Source organism: Panthera pardus, unplaced genomic scaffold (assembly GCF_024362965.1).
Source record: "Panthera pardus isolate Hobbes unplaced genomic scaffold, ASM2436296v1 HiC_scaffold_6, whole genome shotgun sequence".
In the NCBI taxonomy this organism is placed as follows: Eukaryota; Metazoa; Chordata; class Mammalia; order Carnivora; family Felidae; genus Panthera; species Panthera pardus.
The window spans coordinates 127,370,847-127,392,376 of record NW_026526991.1 but is presented as its reverse complement, the minus strand read 5'-3'; the positions used below and the strand labels follow the sequence as shown (position 1 = coordinate 127,392,376).

At 44.3% G+C, this 21,530-nt stretch overlaps 2 protein-coding genes across 11 annotated transcripts in view; one reads left to right on the top strand and one right to left on the bottom strand.

Annotated features, from left to right (window-relative positions):
- DCLRE1C (DNA cross-link repair 1C) overlaps window positions 1-21,530 on the bottom strand; it is a 67,969-nt gene that overhangs the window by 35,524 nt on the left and 10,915 nt on the right. For 4 of the 7 annotated variants that reach the window (XM_053895895.1, XM_053895897.1, XM_019460707.2 and 1 more), the window contains exons 1-3: window positions 11,197-11,297; window positions 5,812-6,465; window positions 1,868-1,919 (exon numbers count right to left, since the gene is read on the bottom strand). In XM_053895895.1, the coding sequence (XP_053751870.1) occupies window positions 1,868-1,919; window positions 5,812-5,920 (161 nt within the window). In that variant the 5' untranslated portion in view covers window positions 5,921-6,465; window positions 11,197-11,297. Of the gene's footprint in view, window positions 1-1,867; window positions 1,920-5,811; window positions 6,466-9,506; window positions 9,685-11,196; window positions 11,298-21,530 lie in introns of those variants that run through there. The other 3 variants (XM_053895894.1, XM_053895893.1, XM_019460713.2) reach the window with 3 other exon arrangements.
- On the top strand, window positions 11,334-20,955 carry MEIG1 (meiosis/spermiogenesis associated 1). Of its 4 annotated transcripts, none has more exons than XM_019460731.2 (4): window positions 11,334-11,459; window positions 16,429-16,641; window positions 17,008-17,174; window positions 20,635-20,955. In XM_019460731.2, exons 3-4 carry the CDS (start codon window positions 17,037-17,039, stop codon window positions 20,761-20,763), a joined length of 267 nt encoding a protein of 88 aa, XP_019316276.1. In that variant the 5' UTR covers window positions 11,334-11,459; window positions 16,429-16,641; window positions 17,008-17,036; the 3' UTR covers window positions 20,764-20,955. The 4 variants fall into 4 exon arrangements, 3 of the variants coding, with proteins under 3 accessions (XP_019316276.1, XP_019316277.1, XP_019316278.1); XM_019460732.2 differs by having other exon boundaries at window positions 11,354-11,463; XM_019460733.2 differs by lacking the exon at window positions 11,334-11,459 and adding an exon at window positions 12,113-12,206.

Here is a 21,530-nt window from a genome sequence, read left to right as displayed (position 1 = left end):
GGACAACAGGGAAGCAGCAAATGAGAAACTACGGTGCCCTCCGACCTCTTCAAAAGCCGTTCCCCATCACTCTTCGGTGAAAGGTACATGATCAGATATGTCCGGCAAGATCCCATCAAATGAAGCTACCTCTCAAGAATGGAAACGGCTGTGGGGAACAGAAGGCTTCTGTGTTTAACTTCATATAAGCCTGTTTCTTAGTGAGCAAAAATCAATTGCATAATAAACTTTAAAAATTCGAAAGCAAAGCTCAGAGGTGAAAAATATAGTCTGCGGTAGACCATATTTTCCAAAGATGGCCACACTAATACATATCTCAACCGTACATGGTCTTTTTTCCAAAATGGAAATCCCTCCACTGACAGGAGGGGTCTGTTTTAACCTCCCCTTCAACCTGCCTTTGTAACCGACAGAACGTGATGAAGGAAGGTTGCACGGACGTTGGAGGCTACGTCTTCTGGGCAACATGGCTACCTGCTAACTTTCCCTGGGCGCATACACTTTTTAAGCCCTAAGTCTCTCTTTACGAAGTTCAGCTATCTTGAAACCACCATGCTGAAGATCTTTGCTAGTGACAGAGATGCCCCAAAGCCCCAGCTGCCTGGTTCTTCTCAGCCTGGGTGTCAGACATTGAATGAACAAGCCTCCGGATAATGGCAGCCCCCATAGGACACCCTGCCAGGCAGAAACCAGCAACCCCCACTGCACTCCGTCAGAGTTCCTGACCCACAGAATATATGATTAGTTGTTTGGGGTAATTCATTACGCAGCAATAGATAGCTAAGACACAGGCCATAAAATCAGGCAGATCTGGTTGAAATCCGGGTCCTGCCACTTACTGGCTGCATGACCTTGGGCAATTAATTTAATAATTTAATAGTCGTCACTATTATATCCGCAGCACCCAGTACAGTGCCTGACTCATCACAGGCACTCAAAGAAACTGCTGGACTAATAAATTCCCAGTGCCTGGAATCAACACACATTAGCTATGATTCTCAAGAAGGCAGACTACAGATACCAGTTCACAGAGAAGACTGACACCCACCGGTTCAGAAGTTAACAAGTCAACAAGGCCTTTTCCAAGACCTATCTTGAGATTTGTTATTGACATTTAGGCAATGCCTACAGGAAAATAATGTGGTAGTTTAGCTTTAAAATCCAAAAACAAGTGATTTTCTTCACAAGAGGACAACTAGTTATACACACAAGTGTACACACAGTCGGAGAAATAAAAATGAACACACTATTGCTGCACACCCAATAGCATGATGAATCCCACAAGTGTCATGTTAAGTGAAAGAAAACAAATAGAGGAGGAAATGATTCCATTTCCGAAAAGGTCAAAAACAGCCAAAGCTAAGCCCTGATGACAAAAAGTCAGACTACAGGTTGTCTCTGGGAAAGGAGGACTGACTGGGAAGAGGGACGGAGCTCTGTTCTGGGACACTGGTCCTGTTCTATTTCTTGACCCGAGTGGAAGCTTCACAAGTGTGTTCACCTGTAGAAGTTCATCAGATTGTACCCTTATGGTGTAAGTACTTTTCTGCGTGGGAAGCTATAGCTCAATTAAGATGTTTACTTTAAAAAACACATACGGGGCACCTGGGTAGCTCAGTCAATTATGTGTCCAACTCTTGGCTTTAGCTCAGGTCAATAACTCTCGGTTTGTAAGTTCGAGCCCCACATCGGGCTGTACTGCTGCCAGCTCGGAGCCTGCTTGGGATCCTCTCTCCCCCTCTCTGTCTCTGCCCCTCCCCTGCACACCCATGCTCTCTCTCTCTCCCTCAAAATAAGGAAATAAATTTTAAAACACACACACACACACACACACACACATACACACACAAGTAGCAAAATAAATTACCTGCACTCCAACCTTCTTTTCAAGGTAGGGGCTCTTAATCCTTTCATGTGATCTAAAAACAAAAAAATCAAAAATCATAAGCACATTTTTTTGAGAGGATTCCTTAGACCAAGCAAACAGTTGGCTGCTCTTTTTAAGTTCCTTTTACGAGAAGATACACGAGAGGTCCACTTTTATAAGAGAACGGATTCAGATTCATGTGGGCCATTGGCTCTTTCTTCCGCAGCTGAAGAGGGCATCTGAACACAGGCCAGGAACCACTAAGAGCTGAGCATCTCTGGCCACCATGTAAATGGAGAACGATCTCCTGCATCTTAGGACTAAGTCTAAATCACTCCGAGTAGCCACAGAAGAATGAGTGACCCGCCTCTCACTTCAGAACTGCTTCCAAACTTGACATTCTTCTTTCATTTCAATCCAGTCATCCTTCGGGCCACATTGTCTGTGACCCATTCCATTCTGGCCACTTAAGTTAGTCTGTCTGGAAATTCGAACTTGCTTCCACAGATTCCTCCAGGAACTCTTCCAGGCTTACGCCAGCATCAGAAGAGTTCCATTCCCTTCTCAGGGGTGTCTGGGTGGCTCAGTCAGTTAAGCGTCTGACTCTTGATTTCCCACAGTCATGACATCGAGCCCCACGTCGGGCTCTGCGCTGCGCATGGAGTCTGCTTGGGATTCTCTCTCTTGCCCTCTCTCTCTACCCGCCTCAACTCACCCTCTCGTTCTTTCTCAAAATAAATAAGTAAACTTTTAAAAAGGGAGAAAAAAAGAAGAATTTCATTCTCTTCTTAGCCTGCTGTGACTGCTGGGCCGAAAGGTGGTGTATTTCCATTCACACAGGCCTGCTCCACAGCTGTCCAAATGAACAGATACAGAGAGACGGCCTTTAAAGAAAGATAACATTTAAAGCAAACAGTGCATTCTAATGCATTCTGAATCTGCAGCATGGGAAGGATTGCTAGATAGCAATGATCACACCTTCTCAATTTAGTTAATCAAACCAATCCCAATTATTCTAATTACCACCACGCGCACACACACACACACCCTCATCAAATTACATGAACTCCAGAGAAAACAAGGCAGTCACCACACCCCACGTGGCAGACCTTGACAGGACACGTGCCTGCACAGGACGGTTCACCTGCCCCCTCGGAGGGTGAATGTCCTCAGATCACTCCTGGCCCCAGGCTTTTAGGGCCTATGGGGGCGTCCCAGGGCAGGACTTGCCGTTGGGATTTCCCAAGAATTTGTGCCATGGCCAAAAGAGGCTGAATCGGGACTCAGCTCCTTACTCCTCAACTAAATCAGCCGGCAGCACTCTACAGCTGTGCTCTATAGAAGGGGTTTTGTGTGACCTGTCATGCATTTCTGCCCAGAACCACACATACGCAATCGTGGGGGGCTTAGTTGGCTTGTGCTCTGCATCTGGCCTAGGGATCAGAACTGGCCTTTCTGTTCCTGATGCCAAGGTGGATTAACTTGCCTCACCTCCTTGAGGCAGACCAGATCTATCTGGAATAGGTCAGGGAGGACAGAGAAACATGCAGACGCCCAGGCTCCTGAGGTTGTGAGATACGATAAGAGAAACAGAAAAACCAGCTCACTCGGGACTAAGCGGAGATCACACACGGGTGGCGTATGTACTGCCCTGGCGGGAGAGCTAGTTGGAAGCCTCACCAGAGTGGAGAACGCTCCGCCCAGGAACCTCAACTGGGACTCCAACGAGGCTGTTCACCGAGGGCCTTCCCCAGCCAGAAGGTTGGATTTTGTGAGTACCCGATTTGATGTCTTAACTCTCCTCTGTTCTTCTCTATCCTTCTCTCCCTTTTGTGTTTACTATAAGTGTTTAATTCCATACATTCCTTTTGCTTATAAAAAGCTTTGCTCCAAGAACCAGAAAGTGCGGCTATCGTGAATGACTATTATTCAAAACAAGCTGTTTTAATCAAGACGGCCGAGGACCACTCCAGCCCCCTTCCTAACTGGCAGCCTAGAGAACTGGGCCAGTTTACTTTGTGCTAGGCCTGCACCCAGGGTCTCCTCTCCCCTTTTCCTGGACCAGATTAAGTCATCACAAATTGTTCCCTAGAGGGGTCTTCTCCCACCCTGGCCCACTATTTCAGGCCGTGGGTCCCCTCTTGTCCTCCGCACCTTCCTGAGGCTTAGTAAAGCCCACCCTGAGCACAGCACTGGATGCCTGGTGGTCCACAAACAGGCATCGAGTGGTCTGTGGGATCTGATGTTGTATCAAATATGGGATGTTAATGTATCTATGTGATTTTTTTCTTCCAAAATCCATAGCATTTGTCAGATATTCTGTATTAGTCTGCTCAGATTGACACAACAAAATACCATAGACAAGGCGGCTTAAAGCACAGAAACTTCCTACAGCTCCGGAGGCTCAATTCCAAGGTTGGTTTCTGGGGAGACACTCCTCCTGGCTTGCCACCTTCTTGCTGTGTGCTCACACAACCTTTCCTCATTGTGAGAGTGTGTGTGTGTGTGTGTGTGTGTGTGTGTGTGTGTGTGTAGAAAGAGAGAAACCTCTCTTCCTGTTTTTATAAGGCCATCAATCTTAACAAATTAGGACCCCGCCCTTACAACCTCATTTCACTTGCATTGTCCCCTAAAAGCCCCATCGCCAAATATAGTCACATGGGGGTTTAGGGCTTCAACATATGAAACTGGGGAGGGGGGGACGCACAATTCAGTCCACAGCACATCCAAAGAAATCTATGTCTCAGAAAGGTTAGAAGACCACCAGTAAGCAACATGGGAAATTTCTGAAAGCAGAAGTTCTTGCCCTTGATGAGTTTAACGTTCTGATTGAGTAAAAAGACACACATATGATTAGAGAACAGGAAAAGTTATTATAAACTGCTCAATAATAAAAAGTCAGTTTCTTGTTTAACATACAAACGAATGATCGAATGATCGTGACTTCAGATTCCTTTAGATGGATTCTTTCTTCAAACTCACTATTCGTAACATAAAGGGCAAGCCCCTAAGCCACACTTCAGTCATGGTTATCAGGGTAAAACAGAGGTACCCCCACCCAGCAGTCGATTCACAATGAGAAACAAACCAAAAACAAAAGCATTACTCTGGAGAATAAGCAGAAAGACCCTCAAAGAGGCTCACAGTGCTATTTTGCAAAGGGAGAGAGCAAGTCCAGATTCTCCTCATTAATGTGATAATTGGTAGGTTCGAGCAAGAAAGCTGAGGCATTTCCCCACAACACTAACTTCAGCACACGAGATGTTAAAAATGGACAATGGTTGTGAAATTACTGCTACTCCAGCTCTGGAGATTGGCCCGGATGTTTTAGAGACACCCCGCCTCTCCTGAAGCATCTAATCTCCAGGCTGTATCATTAGGGGTGACACTGAGGCTTAATCCCTAACCGTGCGCAACTGTGCAATCTTAGTATTCTGGTTGCCTCGCCTTACACGAATCCTTTATACTGGATGTGGCAAGAACGTCTAAAAGGAGGGGCCGCTTGCATTTTGTAGAGCTCACAGACAGGATGTTTGTGAGTGAATGCACCTGCCTGATGGTAAGTGTTTGCGGGGTAAGGCGGAATTTCATCTGAAACTTGTCTTCTTTATAACACGGTAGCGAAGATGTGGAGGAAGAAGTGAGTAATCCTCGCTGACCTCTGACTATGAGCTGCTAGGAGAACTATCACGAGAACCTAAGAGTTATGCCTGGTCAAACTGGCCCGGGTCAAGGCGCAACCCGTTGTACAGATGAGGAAATAAAGCCTCAGAGAAGTTGAAGAGCCAGGCTGGGACAAGGTGCACTTGCTAGTCTCGGCCCTGGCCTCCCGAAGCCTGCACTCCCTGGCTGGGGCCCCCACCCGCTCCGGGCGGCTTCCCCGCGGGGCCCCAACCCTGGCAGCCCGCGTCCCCGGGGACGGGCGGCGAGCCACGCTCTCTCACCCTTGTGGCAGTGAGACAGGAAGTAGGCGCGGGCCTTCAGGTTCTCCCTGTCGAAGCGGTCTATGGAGACGGTTGGGTACTCGGCCATCTGTCCCTGGAAGCAACTCATAGCGCCCGCGAAGCCAGCGGAATCGGCCCCGACTCAGCCTGCGGAAACTGAGGTCTTCCCGGGCCGCGCCGCCACTTCCGGGAACCTGCCGCCGCCAAGCCATTGGCCGGCCGGGCGCAGCCACGTCCAATCCGAGGAGCCGTGCGGTGGTAGGGGCGGTGCCCAAGAGCCTCAGGGGAGAGTCTGCGGCCAGCGACCCGCGGAGTTAAATATTGGAGCTGCCCGACGCTGGGCTGGGACGGCTGCAGTGCCTAGGGCTGGGGCGACCGGCTAGGATCTAGGGTGCGGCGCGAAGAGGGTGGCGCTGCCGGGAACTTTGACTCAACACGGGTGACTTTCTGGTGCAGAGTGCCCGTTGTCTGTGCAGGAACGATAGCGCGAAGGTAAAGTGAACACCCGTAGCAGGTGCTCCACCCAAGGAGGCAAAGACACGAAGAGGGGTGTAAAGCTTCTCTTTGACATCCGACTGCGTTCCACCCCCTGCTTGTCTGAGAGCCTGAAAGCCGAGCTCAGTTCCTTCTTTCCGTCATCTTCCCAGTTTCTACCTTGGGGGATAACATGAAAATTGTATGAGGAAAAAACTGTATGTGACCCATGGTAGATTCAATAACTGTTAGTTCCCGCTTCCATTTATAATCTACAAACTGAGTAAACAATCCCTGATGATCACAACTCAGATGCGTGATCTTAGGGTAGGTAAGTAAAAATCCCAAGGATAGCTTATGGGTTGGCCTTCTGCTCTCCTTCCCCCCAAGCCCCGCACCCCCGCCACCAGCCCACCACCCTTTTGAGCTACACTTTTAGAAGTTCGAAGGATACATAAACGAAAAAGAAGTGGTGGGTGAAAAAGGATAGGTCTTAAGGGGGGAAAGTTCTGGGATTTTTTAACCACCAAAACAACTTTATGAAAAGGTTTGTTAAAGGATTAAGAATCACCGAATGGCGAATGGGCCATTTATCAGGCCCCTTCCTAGCAAATCTGCTTTAAACACCTTGATATTAATACAAACAAACACCTTGAACACTCTTGAGGTCTTGCTTTGTGCATACCATCGTTATAAGAGTTGCAGTGTTTACATCGACGACTAAGACGTGGCTTCAGGTACGTTTTCAACCCATTTGGAGACAACACCTTTGCAAAATATGGTAAACAAATGCTTCCACAGACACACAAAGTAATATGGGGAAAAATCCAAGAACGATGAATTTTAAACAGTGGAATCAGGAATCAGAATGCCAACCTCAGACAATATCAGCATTTCCCTGCACCCTGGTCCTCAAAGTTCTATTCCAATTCTCATAAGAGGAAGAAAAAGAAGGGGAGGAAGAGAAAGAAGGGTGAGTGGGAATGGTATGACATCAGAATCACTCATTTGAGTAAAGCATTCCCCTAGTATGCTGTTGCCAACACCTTTGATTTGGTATAAGATGGTTTGTCTTTGAATAAAGGAGGACTAAGCTGTCTACACCTAACACCAAGTTCTGCAGTGAGACTGGTACCTGGAGAATCTGGCGTGTCTACCTCAGCCAGAATTTGGAACTCCTGGCAAGGCAGGCCAAGATAGTATTCGTATTCTTCTCTATCCACTTATGTATCCTCCCTTCTTTCCATGATGGATACAGTATGAAAGCACAAAGGGAAATAGAGTCAGGATGAAGGGAGAAGATAGCTTAGGAAATAATGAAGATGGGTAAGCACAGACCACAGACGTGCACACGTGTACTCTTGGGAGAAGTCAGCCAATTATTCGGCTCTTCCAGAGGGAGCCACAATCACTTACTAGGCTATAATATCCTCAGGTCAAAATAAACAAATTTTCAGGAGAAGCCAAATTTGCTGGATACTGCATCCCAAGAGAAATGCCTCCTGTAGCTGCTAGTAGAGAAAACTGAAATGCAGTCAACAGCATCAGCTACTGCTCTGTTTCCTCACTCCCCACTTGGGAATCTTTCTGCAATCCCAAGCTCTTTGGACTTCTAAGCCCTGGTTTGTCTCATCTCAAAAGGACTGAAGACAGCTACCAACTGTATATTAAATACCAAAAAGGGAGTTCTTGAGGTAAGTGTAAGTCTTTGCTGGGCAATCACTAGCAGATATATTTTTCTTATTTTATAAGCTGTTGTCAATATAAATAAACTGGCTTATAAATTCACTATATTCTGTACTATTATTTTAGAAGAAATAGTGTCACACTAGGAAGTATGCCATGAGATATGTTTTTTAAAGAAGTGTATTTATGTGTTAGGGCTGCTATAACAAATTCCACAGACTGGGTGACTTAAACAATGGAAATTTAATTGTCTCATAGTTCTGGAAGCTGGAAGCCTGAGATCATATTGTACTATACCATTTATGTAAAATTATGGAAAATGTGAAGTGATCGAAAGTGACAGAAAGCAAATCAGCAGTTGGTTGGGGGCACAGGAAACAACAGGTGTATGCATATGTCAAAACTTACCAAATTATATGCTGGTTAATATGTGCTATTTATTGCATTTCAACCATAGCTCAATGGACTCGTTTTAAAAATGTTTGGAGAATGCATGGGAGAATGTGGACAAAGTGAACAAGATTAGCAAGGATATCCCTTCTCTGGAGGAGTTAGGAAGACACTACATGGCTAAGTCACATAGCAAGAAGGTGGCTTTGAAAAATCACAGTGTATGTGTATTCTGCATTAGTTGCATATCTCTCTCTACCACCAGTAGCTCTTCGTCATTCCTCCTACTCTCAACCCTCTGATCGATTAAAAAGTGTTACTATTCAACTAAGAAAAAAGAAGGAAGGAAAGAAAGAAAGAAAGGAAAGGAAAGAAAAGAAAGGGAGAGAGAGAGGGGGAGGGAAGAAGGAAGGAAGGAAGGAAGTCCACTGAAAAGTCCTGGAAAATGGTAGGTACTCAATAAATATTAACTTTTATTATTATCTACTGAGCATCCACTAAGTGCCAGGCATTGTGCTGGAACCGGATGTACATAAAGGAATGAGCCATGGAACAAGAGCTTACAGTCTGGGAGAAGTAGAAGCTCATGGAAATAAATGCAAGAAGTTTCACAAGCGCTTTAATGGAAGTGTGCTCAGAATGTGGTGTGGACATCAAGTAGAAGAGCTCAATTATGGAAAGGAATTTGCTACGGAAAAGCTTATCAAACAAGGTGACCCTGAGTTCAGCTTCCAGGCCCGAGAACAGCTGAAGTCTGTTCTTCAGCAATGAGCTTTTTATTCAGTCTGGGAATTGCAAATAGTTCCTTTTAACCAAAGCACTAGGGGCAAAAGGGATAAAATAATAGGGACTTAACAGGGGAAGTCAAGGCTAAACTGGGTAAGAAGGGACCAGACCAAACCAAAGAGTGTAATTTGAGTGGCCGTGAGAAGCCTGGGTGGTTTGAAACAAGAGAGTCACAGGTGAGATCAGAACAAGTGTGGACCCTGGGAGAGCATCACCAACAGTATTTGGGAACCTGTTAGAAATGTAAAATCATGGGGCTCCTGGCTGGCTCAGTTGATCCCAGGGTTGTGAATTCAAGTCCCAGGCTGGGGGTGGAGCCTACTTAAAGTTGTTTTAAAAAATGCAAAATCTCAGGGCACCTGGGTGGCTCAGTTGGTTGGGCGTCCGACTTCGGCTCAGGTCATGATCTCCCGGTCCGTGGGTTTGAGCCCCGCATCAGGCTCTGTGCTGACAGCTCAGAGCCTGGAGACTGCTTCGGATTCTGTGTCTCCCTCTCTCTCTGCTGCCCCTCTCCCGCTCAAGTTCTGTCTCTGTCTCTCTCAAAAATAAACATTAAAGAAACTTTAAAAAAATGCAAAATCTCTACTGTAGCCCAGATATGCTGAATTAGAACTCTCCAGCAATCTATTTTAACACACCCTCCAGGGGATTCTGAGTGTGAAAGCAATTTGAGTTAGAAAGAGCACTCAGGCAGTCTGGGGCAGGGCATCCCCATAGGACGTTGCCACAATACTCCAATGGTGTGGAATCATTTATTCACTCAATAAACAGTCCCCGACCAGCTACTGTGTGCCGGTGACTATTCCGAACATTAAAGAGACCGCAGTGAGCAAAGCAGAGACAAACCTATGTAGCAATGCAGTATACGTTCGAGTGGAAATCATTATCTATCATCTATATAGTCCCAGGTGCTGTCCTAAATGGTTTATATTTCTTGTGTCATCCTCAAAACTACCCTATCAGACAGGTACAGTTTTGTCTTCACTTTACAGTTAAGGAACCTGAAGTTCAGTCAGTTTGGTTAACAAGATCTGTCTTTCTGGAAATCACATTCTTGCAGAAGATAAACAATAAAATTAAGAAATAAAGCAATTAAACAGTATATGAGGTGGTGATAAGTGCTGTGGACAAAAGAAACACTAGGGCATAATAAGGGGTATAGAGAGCATGATGGGAGGAGTGAGCTAGAGAGATGGGGCTGGGAAAACTTCAAGAAGAGGAAGTCAGCCAAGGGGATAAATGGAGCAAGACCATTCCAGGCAGAGGCAAAAGCCACAACTAAGGCCTCAGTGTGGAAGCTAGGCTAGGAACTGCCAGGTCAGCATGGCTGGAGTGGAGTGCTCCAGGGCTCCAGAGCAAGGGAAGAGAGAATCTTGTAAGGTTTTGCTGGGTTTTACTTTGCAAGATGGGGAGCCACTGCAGGACACAATCTGAATGATGTTTTAAACGGACTGCACTGATTGTTGCTTTGGGCATAGACGAGGGGAGACAAGAGAGACCTATTGGGGACTATGGCAATAACCAGAGTAGGGGGAAAACGGTGGTGGCTTGGACTCGCTGGGAACAGAAAAGCCAACAATGACGGATAAAGAAGGCAAGGCAAAGAGTGGACTCTGGGACCCATTTACTGAAGGAGGAAAACTGTGGAAGGGGCAGGTTGCGGATGGGGTGCTTAAAGACGGGGACGGGGAGGGGAGTCTTGGATAACCAAGTGCATGTTGAATATAGGCTGGGTATACAGGTCTGGAATTCAAAAAGAGATCCGGGCTGAGGAAATAAATTTGGGAGTTATAGGCAAATCGACAGTATTTTAAATAAACGAATAAAGGTAATGATACAGAAAAATCTTCTAAGTTACGGGTGTTGTTTTTTGTAGGTTTACTAATTGTCAGGCACCATGCTCTACCCTGTGAATTGGTTAGTTCATTTAATTTCAACAAAATGAAAAGAAGCATGAGACAGACAGGACATATCTACTATCAGGAACCAAAACCGCCAACGGAATTCCGTCAGGGGCTGCAGAGGCAAAGAACACATTCGGCTCCTTACCTCTGCCTGGGATTCAGCCTTTGCAAGCCTCGCACCCTGGGGTCAACCGTGACTCTCCGAACTGGGCCCGCAGCCCAGCCCTCGCACCTGCGCCCAAGGGCCCGCTCGCAGGGGGCGGGGCCGGAGCTCGGCGCTCCGCGTTGCTAGGAGACGCGAGGGTCGCCGAGGCCCCGACAGTTGGCCTCTCGCTGACCAGCCCGCGGATCCTGAGCACCTCCGCGCTCTCCTGCGAGCTCCCGGGAGGGGTGCCTCGGCCTCTCCAGGTCGGTAAGCGAGGGTAACCACGGAGAGCCTTACCCAGCGCGGGGGAGGTTGGGGGGGGGGCGGGGGGGGGGGGGACCCGTCCCGAAGGGCCCGCCCCCTCCGCTCCTCCCGTCCCGGCCCCGCCCCGGAAGCCTCGGCCCCACCCCTTCCGCTCTGGCATGCTCTGTGGTGGCTGAGATTTGTGCTGCTGGCGTCTGTATTCTCCCTTACAGCAATGGTCTTTGAGATTTCTTGAGTGTCAGAATCTTATTTTCCAGTAGCTTCCAGGCCGACCCGCGTTTTCTGGGGCTTGAGGAGCTGCTATTCTGGGGTCTCCTTTCAGAGTTCTGCGGACCAGCCATTTGACCTCCTGTTTCCAGAATTCTTTCTCCGTCTCAGCCTTATGTAGCACATTTACCTTACATACAAAATTGGTGATTTCTGGCAGAAGAAAGGTTTGAGAGGCTGGAGAAGGCAGGTCAGCTGGGGGGGACCCAAAAGGAGTGGCTTTACGCTGAACAAATGCAGATTAGCCCGCCTAGACCATAGACTGCAAAGGCATTTTTGGGAAACCAGTTTTTTCAGCTGACCACCCCCCCCCCCCAAAGTGGAGGGAAGGGAGGCATAACTGACGTCAGAAACCTTCTAAATTCTTTTTAACGTTTATTTTTGAGAGAGAGACAGTGTGAACAGGGGAGAGGCAGAGAGAGAAGGAGACAGAATCCGAAGCAGGCTCCACGCTCTGAGTGGTCAGCACAGAGCCCGAGGTAGGGCTCGAGCTCACGGACAGCAAGATCATGACCTGAGCTAGGGTCAGACACTTAATTGACTGAGCCACCCAGGCGCCCCGTCAGAGACCTTCTAATGAGACCTTTTTAAGGTTCCAGAAACAAGCCTAGGGGTGTTTATTGATTGGCTCCTTTGCCCTATGACGGTGCGTCTAAGAGCAGAAAAAATTAAAGTAGGGAAAGAAATGGAAGATTTGGGATGCTAATGCTCTTGGGGTTTTAATACCGCTAAACGGAAAAAGCACTTTTCAGAGCAAAAATAGGAAGTGAAAAGGACTTTTGCTTAGAAGAGAGCTTAAGCCTAAATGTCCATCAACTGATGAATGGATAAAGAAATTGTGGTTTATATACACAATGGAATACTACGTGGCAATGAGAAAGAATGAAATCTGGCCCTTTGTAGCAACATGGATGGAACTGGAGAGTGTTACGCTAAGTGAAATAAGTCATACGGAGAAAGACAGATACCATATGTTTTCACTCTTATGTGGATCCTGAGAAACTTAACAGGAACCCATGGGGGAGGGGATGGGAAAAAAAAAAAAAAGAGAGAGAGGTTAGAGTGGGAGAGAGCTAAAGCATAAGAGACACTGAGAACAAACTGAGGGTAGATGGGGGGTGGGAGGGAAGGGAGGGTGGGGGATGGGTATTGAGGAGGGCACCTTTTGGGATGAGCACTGGGTGTTGTATGGAAACCAATTTGACAATAGATTTCATATATTTAAAAAAAAATAGAAGAGAGCTTAAGATGGTTGGTACATCAAAGGCTTCTACTATTAGATTAGAACCTTAGATCATCCAGGATTTGATATAGCTGATTTTTTTTAAAATACAGGTATAAACCTTAATACTGTCTAATAAAATTCAATTTTTACAAAACTAGAAAGTCAGGCATTGCCATTTCCTGTTTCTGTAACTACAACTTAGTATTATGAAGATCAAATCTATTTTATAGTATTTTTTTTTTTTTGCCACAATTCTCAGCGAAGTAAACCTCTAAATTTCAAAGTGTTGAATGTTGCTAGCGGAATTAATATTACCACTGAACTTCCAAGGATTACTGAAATATTTAATCGAAAAATTGTAAGTTGATCTTTCCCAATTTTAGTTTCATTCTGTTTTTTTAATAAGTAGAAAGTAGTAAGAGAGACAAAAAGGTAGAGGAGGGATTTGCACCACCACTAGATAGTATGGTTTCAGGAGCCACTGGGGTTTCTATTATGCTGAAAATGCATTTATGTTCCCTTTGGCCACTGTGGGAAAACAAAGTTTTGAAATGCCTAATATGTCTAGAAGATGCATATTTCTACTGGGGTGGGGGTGGGGGAAGGTTACTTCTCCAGTACAACCAACTGCAGCATATTTTCTCCTCTTCTATTGAAAGCATTTTTCTGTTTACAGTTGACATGATTGCTTTGTTTGAAAGTGACAAAAGATTACATAGATGACATTCAAGAAACTATTTTTTGAATGAATATGAGTAAATAAAAGTGTTTTGTAATGTATCAAAAAGCCAAGCGTAAAGCTAGAATGCCTTGGGGTAAAACAAAGTATGATTGTGCCACAACGTTTAGAAAATGTGCTTCATCTGTAAAAGCAGTATAATATACAGCCACTAAATTCATGTAACAAACATGGCTAATTGTGAAAGTATTTTTATACGGTGAATTTGTACCTTTTCTCCTTTTGTTTCTTCGTGTCATTTTGGTATGAAAAAAAGATTATACCTAGTCATATATATTAATGGATTATCAGGCTGTATCACATCTGTCCAACTCACTGTTGGTCACATCTAGTGTATTGTGCAGCAAAAAACAGTGAGCCTCCCATTACAATGAATGGAAACAAAGGGCAAATGTTTTCTTGAAATATGTCACACTGTTTTGTGGGGCATTCCAAATTTTACATAAATTCATACAATAACATAGCGAAGTATTGACTTAAAATACATCATGAACCTAAACCTAATGAATAAAGAAGGGCTAAGTTTTTTAAAAGTCCAGTATTAACAATCCCTTAATTTTCTCTGGTCTCGGCATGTTGGTAATGCACGCTGGGAGAAAACCAAACAAGACTCCTGATATATCCATTTGGGTGGGTGCTACTTTCATCAGAGTGAACTGTGTAACTCAAAGGACTTCATTTTAATTCCTTTAAATCTGGAACTAAGCCCAAACAACTGTGAGAATTCTGGTTTCGCGACAGAATGTAAATGCCATAACTTTTAGAATATTAAGTAAGAATGCAACAAGAATCTACAGGAGGGAGGAAGAAGCATTGGACAAACTCGCTTATTTTTCATAGAAGAATCAGTTGGTACTTGTGTATGATTGACATACAGAGTTCAAGCAAATGACTCTTAGCCTCCTAACAGTCTCCATTAATCTATTTTTATTAAGTAGGAGGAACTTTTTAGGCCACATCTTTCACATTGAGGAAATACTTATCTGAAATTCAGTGATTCCATCAAGTTTACTTCCATTTCCTACTTTCCCCTCCCTGTTGAATCCAGGCTGAGCTAAATTTGTTATACTTGTAAGAACATTTACCATAAGACTCTTTTTCATAAAACTTTTAAAGTCTGTTCTTCCAACTCATGCTTAGGATGATACTCACCGATGTTAAGGATGGACACTTCTAATTGATGTGATGATTATTTTGACTTTTCTTTTTTTGGGCTTTAATGTATTTCTTGACTTTGTCAACACACAGTAGTTCCCCACCCCCTTATTCAGGTATCTGGGAGATACATTCCCAGACGCCCCCGTGGATGCTGGAAACCAAAGATAATACCAAACCTTGTATATTCTGTTATTTTCCTGTACATACACATCTGTGATACAGTTCAATTTGTAAACTAGGCACGGTAAGAGATTAATAACAATAATAAAGTCGAACAATTATTACAATATATTTTCAAAAGTTATGTGAGGGACGCCTGGGTGGCTCAGTCGGTTAAGTATCCGACTTCAGCCCAGGTCATGATCTCGCAGTTTGTGAGTTCTAGCCTCACGTTGGGCTCTGTGCTGACAGCTCAGAGCCTGGAGCCTGCTTCAGATTCTGTGTCTCCCTCTCTCTCTGCCCCTGCCCCACTCACATTCTGTCTCTCTCTCTCAAAAATAAAAACACACATTAAAAAATACTTTTAAAAAAGCATGTGAATGTGGCCTGTCAAAATATATTTTCCTGTACTCTTTTTTGTGATAATGTAAGATAAACTGCCTATATAATGAGATGAAGCAAGGTGAACGACACAGGCATTGGGATGTAGCGCTAGGCTACCACTGATCTGACATTGCGTCAGAATGAGGACCCTCTGCTTCCAGACCGTTTGACTGCAGAGAGCGAAGCCACAGGTAGGGGGGAACTACTGGAGTGAGTATTTGTCATTGCAATTGAAAAAGTTCAAAAAATAAGAATGGCACCTACTTGATGAGGTCCAATCTGAATGTATTTCAGCCAATGGAAACATTTTAATAGAAGAATGAATTCAAGGAATCCTGGTGGAAATTCTGGGCACTTTATTTCAGTTAACTGATGCATTTTGGTAATAAGATGACACTGGGAAAACAAATGCAAGATTATGTCTTTGAAAGGGCCGCCTGGGTGGCTCAGTCGGTTAAGCGTCTGACTTCAGCTCAGGTCATGATCTCATGGTTCGTGAGTTCAAGACCCACCTCAGGCTTTGTGCCAACAGCTCGGAACCTGGAGCCTGCTTCAGATTCTGTGTGTCCCTCATTCTCTCTGCCCCTCCCCCTCTCATGCTCTGTCTCTCTCTCAAAAATAAATAAACATTTTAAAAAAATTTTAAAGAAGATTATGTCTTGGGGCGCCTGGGTGGCTCAGTTGGTTACGCGTCCGACTTCGGTTCAGGTCACGATCTCACAGTTCTTGAGTTCAAGCCCCACAGTTCTTGAGTTCAAGCCTGCTTCAGATTCTGTGTCTCCCTCTCTCTCTGCCCCTCCCTGCTCACTCTCTCTCTCAAAAATATATAAACTTAAAAAAAATTAAAAAGAAAAGACTATGTCTTTGAAAAACTGACTATAGAAGTTTGGTGAATAGCCAATTACATGCACTAGAGTTGAATGTTTGAACCTCAAAAGCTATTGGTGACTGCTTATTTTGTTGTAAAATCAATGATCTCAGTATCCTAGTCATACAGCTTTCACGGACTTTGTATTCGTCTGTCTTTTCACATCAGGCTGTCGCAGGAGCAGGGGCCCAGTGACCACCTGAGCGAATGGACTAGAGTGACTGGGATGTCTCCAAGTAGTGAAGACATGCAAAAAAGAGGAAACCACTGCTTCCCCGCAAGAAGAATAAGAAGACAGTAAGAAGATTGATCTTACCTTCCCTTTTCAGGAGAAAGAAAAAGTGGGAGATTCAGTTTCGAATATAATCAAATGGAACAGTGGTGAGATATTTTGACAACCTACTGAGTAGTTGAAAATGAGAGTGTGACTTCAGAAATGTTGTAAACTATTGCCTAGAACACCTGAATTAGTATAGAGCCTTTAGGACATCACACTCTGAATGCGGTTTTATTTGATGAAGAAACAAAAGCAGTTCTCTATGTATCTTTCGGGATTTATTTTATTTCCAAAGTAGAGCATGAATCCTTCTCAATCTTAGAATTGAATGCTTAGAATTTAATATACCTAGTGGGATTCTCCACTTTCCAGTTTTTTTTTTTTAAAAATTCTACTTTTGTTCATTCTTAAAGGGACTTTCAAAGTTGTCACGGTTATGCTCTATTAATGTTGTTTTAAACATCTTTCAGAAATAATTGCTAATAAGACTTCTGTAGCCATGGCTAGTTCTGACGCGAAACCAAAATCAGTAAGTCGTGCCAAAAAATGGTCAGAAGAGATAGAAAATCTGTACAGGTTTCAACAAGCAGGATATCGGGATGAAACTGAATATAAACAAGTGAAACAAGTTTCTATGGTAAGATTTCTAGCTAAACCTGAATTCTACATATTTAGTGAAAAGTATTAAAATCAAACAAAGAACCAGAGAATAACTAAAAGGGAGGCCTACTCCAATTCTCTCATTTTACTGATGAGGAGATTGAGGCCCAGAGGAGGATTTTCAGTCAGACTGGAGGCAGAGGTGGTCCCTCAGCATGAACATTAAGAACTTTCTACCTCTTATTGAGCAACCATGCTCCGCTAAATGAATCATTTCTGTAATCCACAAAACTAGAGTCTTTTCCCCTTACTCAGGTAATTCTATTACCAGATATTCAGTTTGTTGTGTAATTATTATTTGTTTCAGCGTTTTTTGTTTTGTGTTGTTGTTGTTGTTGTTGTTGTTGTTGTTTTTACCACGAGTTATGAAGAGGCTAGATTCTGTTTATTATGGAGATTATAGGTGACAAAAAAACTATTTGACTCCTGACTTCGGTTGTGCATCACATTCCCACCTCAATAATGTTGTGATTGAGATAAAATCAGATTTAAGAGAACACGAAGAACATCCTTGAAGGGGAAGTCCCACAAAGTGAGAGGGGGATGTGTGATTTAGGGAAGTACACACCTATTCACTGTATTACTTGCCAATTTTGAAGAGGTCTTGCATTTCACTTTAGTATATATTTATTGCATACAAACTGTCGGGAAGGAGAACATTTCACCCGGATCCTCTTTGTTCTTTTCGCCGGTCTAATCATTAAATTGACACAAGACAGATTAACAGGAGAAAAAATAAATTTCATCTAATTTCATACATATGAGGGCCCCAGAGATACGAGACCCAAAAAGTGACCAAAGCAGGCTGTTTATATACCTTTTAAGACAAAGAATTGATAAATGCGTGGGGAACTAACAAGACAAAGTAGCAGGCTTGAGTACTGATTAGTAGGGAAACTAAGCCGAATTTGTTTACATTGCCCTGTTGGCCCTGAATTCTCTGTCTGTGGGGATAAGGAGGCCTGTCTACCTCCGGGTGCAGGGAGGGTAGCTTTCACACGGGAGATTTATTTCCTGCTTTCAGAGGGACAGAGAGGAGACTCAGAGTGTCCTTCGTGCACCGGGTGTGACTTTAACTCAAAACAATCAGATGCCAAAGTGGCATGTTCTGGCACAGCATGTCACTACCACGTGCACGTTTCTGTGCCAGCTGCTTTAGGAAATAACAATAGAAGTGAGTACCCGACCTTAAGAAATGGAGTCGGCTAGTAGGAAGAGAACCTGATTTGGAATCTATCTGTCCAGGGTCTGCATCCAGGCTCTATGTCTCATAAGCTGGGTAATCCTGAACAAGGTTCTTAACTTGGCTGAGCTCAACAGTAGAATGGTGACGGCAGGGCCCTCTTTAGAAAACAGTCGCAGGTATTAAATGAAATCATGTGTTTGAAGTGCCTGACATTGTAGGGCTTAATAATTTGTTGAGTGAATGAATGCTAAGTGTTTAATGAATTATGGCTTTTATTATTCTTATAATCTTGGAGTCGAAGATTAAAAATGACAAGAACAGTCAAACTTTCTGCAAGTCAGAATATGCATACCTTTAAAAAGGAAGCACAAGAATTTCGAGGAAGACAAAATCGCTTCCTTTGGGGGACAATCCTCCAAAATGGTTCCATGTCCCTAGAGACATTTGCAGAAGACCTTGAAGGTCGGACAGGATGGTAACTGAAGGCTTGCCTCGATTGGCATGTCTCTACCAGCATACGGAGGTCTGAAGAATTTGAGCAGAGTTCTCTTTCCTCACCTGAAGCACATGTCCTTTTGGGACACATACGCTATTAGAGCTTATTGACCTCCCTAGCTAGTCCTGAGGACCATGCCACTCTGTTCTAGTCACAAAAGTGAAGCTTTCCCAGGCTGAATGGGAATCATCAAGGCCAAGAAGAAAAAATTATAAAATACCAAAGGAGTATTTAAAATGACTAGAGGTTGATGAGCACAGAACCAGCACAGCTGTTTGGAGGCTCATCTCATATACAGTGGCTATTTCTTAACTGAATGAGATGGTTTTGGGGAACCTAGTAAGTGAAACATAACCTGCTCCTGGCCCCAAGAGGAAGTGAGTTATAATGACGTCTTGAGAACACCCTCCTTTCTCTGCTGGGGACAATGGAGGCTATGAAAAACAAGCTTTACCTAGTAATAGGAAGCATTGATTTTTTTCCTATACTGTATGTCAGAAAGCCCGCCAAGGTTTATCAGCTCTGCTGCTACCTATTTTTGCTAATTCTTAAATAAATGAGACAACAGAAGAAAATGAAGATGCACTACTAGAAAATAAAGGCAGGCATTCCTTTGTATTCATGATGTTTTCCTATTCCAATGGAAACATGTGACTTATGGGTGGGGCCAATGAGAAGTGATGAGCTGCCTGTAGAGACCGCGGTGAAGAAGAGGGTTTGATAATCTAAACCACAACGCCTGAATAATCAGGTTTTGACAACGATAGAGTAGATCTTACAGAATCCGGAAGAAACATACAAACAATGACCGCAATGCACTGACCCGATCGAGAAAGCAGAACATGAATTTGGAGAGGAAGCGGAGAAAGATGTCCCAATTAGGTCAAGCCAAATGATAAAGTAAGCAAGGCAATATGGCATCTGAGAAAGAATAGGGGGGAGGGGCGGTAAGAAAAGATAGGTGAAAATCAAAATCATGACCTCAAATTTCTATTAAAAAATGGGTTTCAAGGGGCGCCTGGGTGGCGCAGTCGGTTAAGCGTCCGACTTCAGCCAGGTCACGATCTCGCGGTCCGTGAGTTCGAGCCCCGCGTCAGGCTCTGGGCTGACAGCTCGGAGCCTGGAGCCTCTTTCCGATTCTGTGTCTCCTTCTCTCTCTGCCCCTCCCCCGTTGATGCTCTGTCTCTCTCTGTCCCAAAAATAAATAAAAAAACGTTGAAAAAAAAATTTAAAAAAAAAAAAAAAAAAAAAAGAAAAAAATGGGTTTCAAGCTGAACTTGTGAGGTGGACGTGAGGAATGCATATGCACCCTGCGGTACCAAGAATCTGGCTGCTTCCATTTGACATTGCTGTGCTGTCAATGTCCAGCACCAGAGTGGAGCCTGAGCCTAATCTCCTCCTCAGGCATTACTTTTAGAAGTCGGGACGTAGTACTGTCTGAGATAACTTGTAAACCTAAGAAAAATAAAGTTTAGAGTATTTTGAATGTTTCATCTTGGCCACTGAGTAGAAATTTAAATCTAGAAATTGGGATCTAGAGAGAAGCACCCAATTAGTTGTTTTGCAGTAAAGGGATGCAACTTACGATGTGTCTGAGGTGTGTATAATACTGTCTTGAGAAATCAAGTATTTTTAGATTTAACTTTATGCTTTAACTCTTGGAGGTGAAGTATACTGCTAACTATTTGACAGTAAAATACTGTATCAAAATAAAACCAGCGTCCCAGTGTTTGTCTTCTGGTTTCTGTTGTGCAGGTAGATCGCTGGCCAGAGACCGGATACGTGAAGAAACTTCAGAGAAGGGACAATACTTTCTATTACTACAACAAACAGAGGGAATGCGATGACAAGGAAGTCCACAAAGTGAAAATTTATGCTTACTAGCCTTTGTTCTGTGTGTTACTCGTCCCTACTTTTTAAGAATTCATTGTTCCGTTCTACATCATGTAAATGTCATTTCACAAAATAATTCAAAATGCAGACTTCAGTCGAATGTTTTGAAACACAAAAGCCATGAAACCTGGTATCAATCATCCTGTTCTATTCCAAAATATAATTGCAGGAACATTAAAATTGTGCCTGTCTTGGTCCTGTTCTTCCAACTATATTAACTGAGGAAGAGTCACCATTATGCACAGAAAAAGCCAGCCCCATTCGAAACCACTCCAGTGCCTCCGCTAATATGTTAATGTACTCCACACTCCCCCCCCCCTGCTCCCCACCCCCCCAGCCTTTACCACGTGCCAAGACCACTCCTTTGAATTGTCAGATCTGCGTCTTGTGGCCTGAGGGCTTTCTCTGGTCTCTAGAGTCCTTTGCATCTTGCTGAGTAGACTGGAAATGGCCTGGGAGCAGCCCTCAACCAATGACTGATGGGGAGGCGGTGCATAAGAGCCCCAGCCACCTGGTACCTCAGAGGAACCCATCTGAGGGGTGTGTTTTACACCAGCACCCAGCCTCCCAGCAGGACAAAGCTTCGGTCGCAGGCAGCAATGTCTGACTGTCTCACGTAGTCTATTGGCTGTTTCCCTTCCTTCCTGCTCCCCACACTGCCTGCCAGGGGTTCCTTTCCTCCTGAATCAGCTCCTTGTACCTGGAGCCTCGTCCTAGGGTCGGCTTCTGGGTTCCCAATCTAGACATCTTCTGTTTGG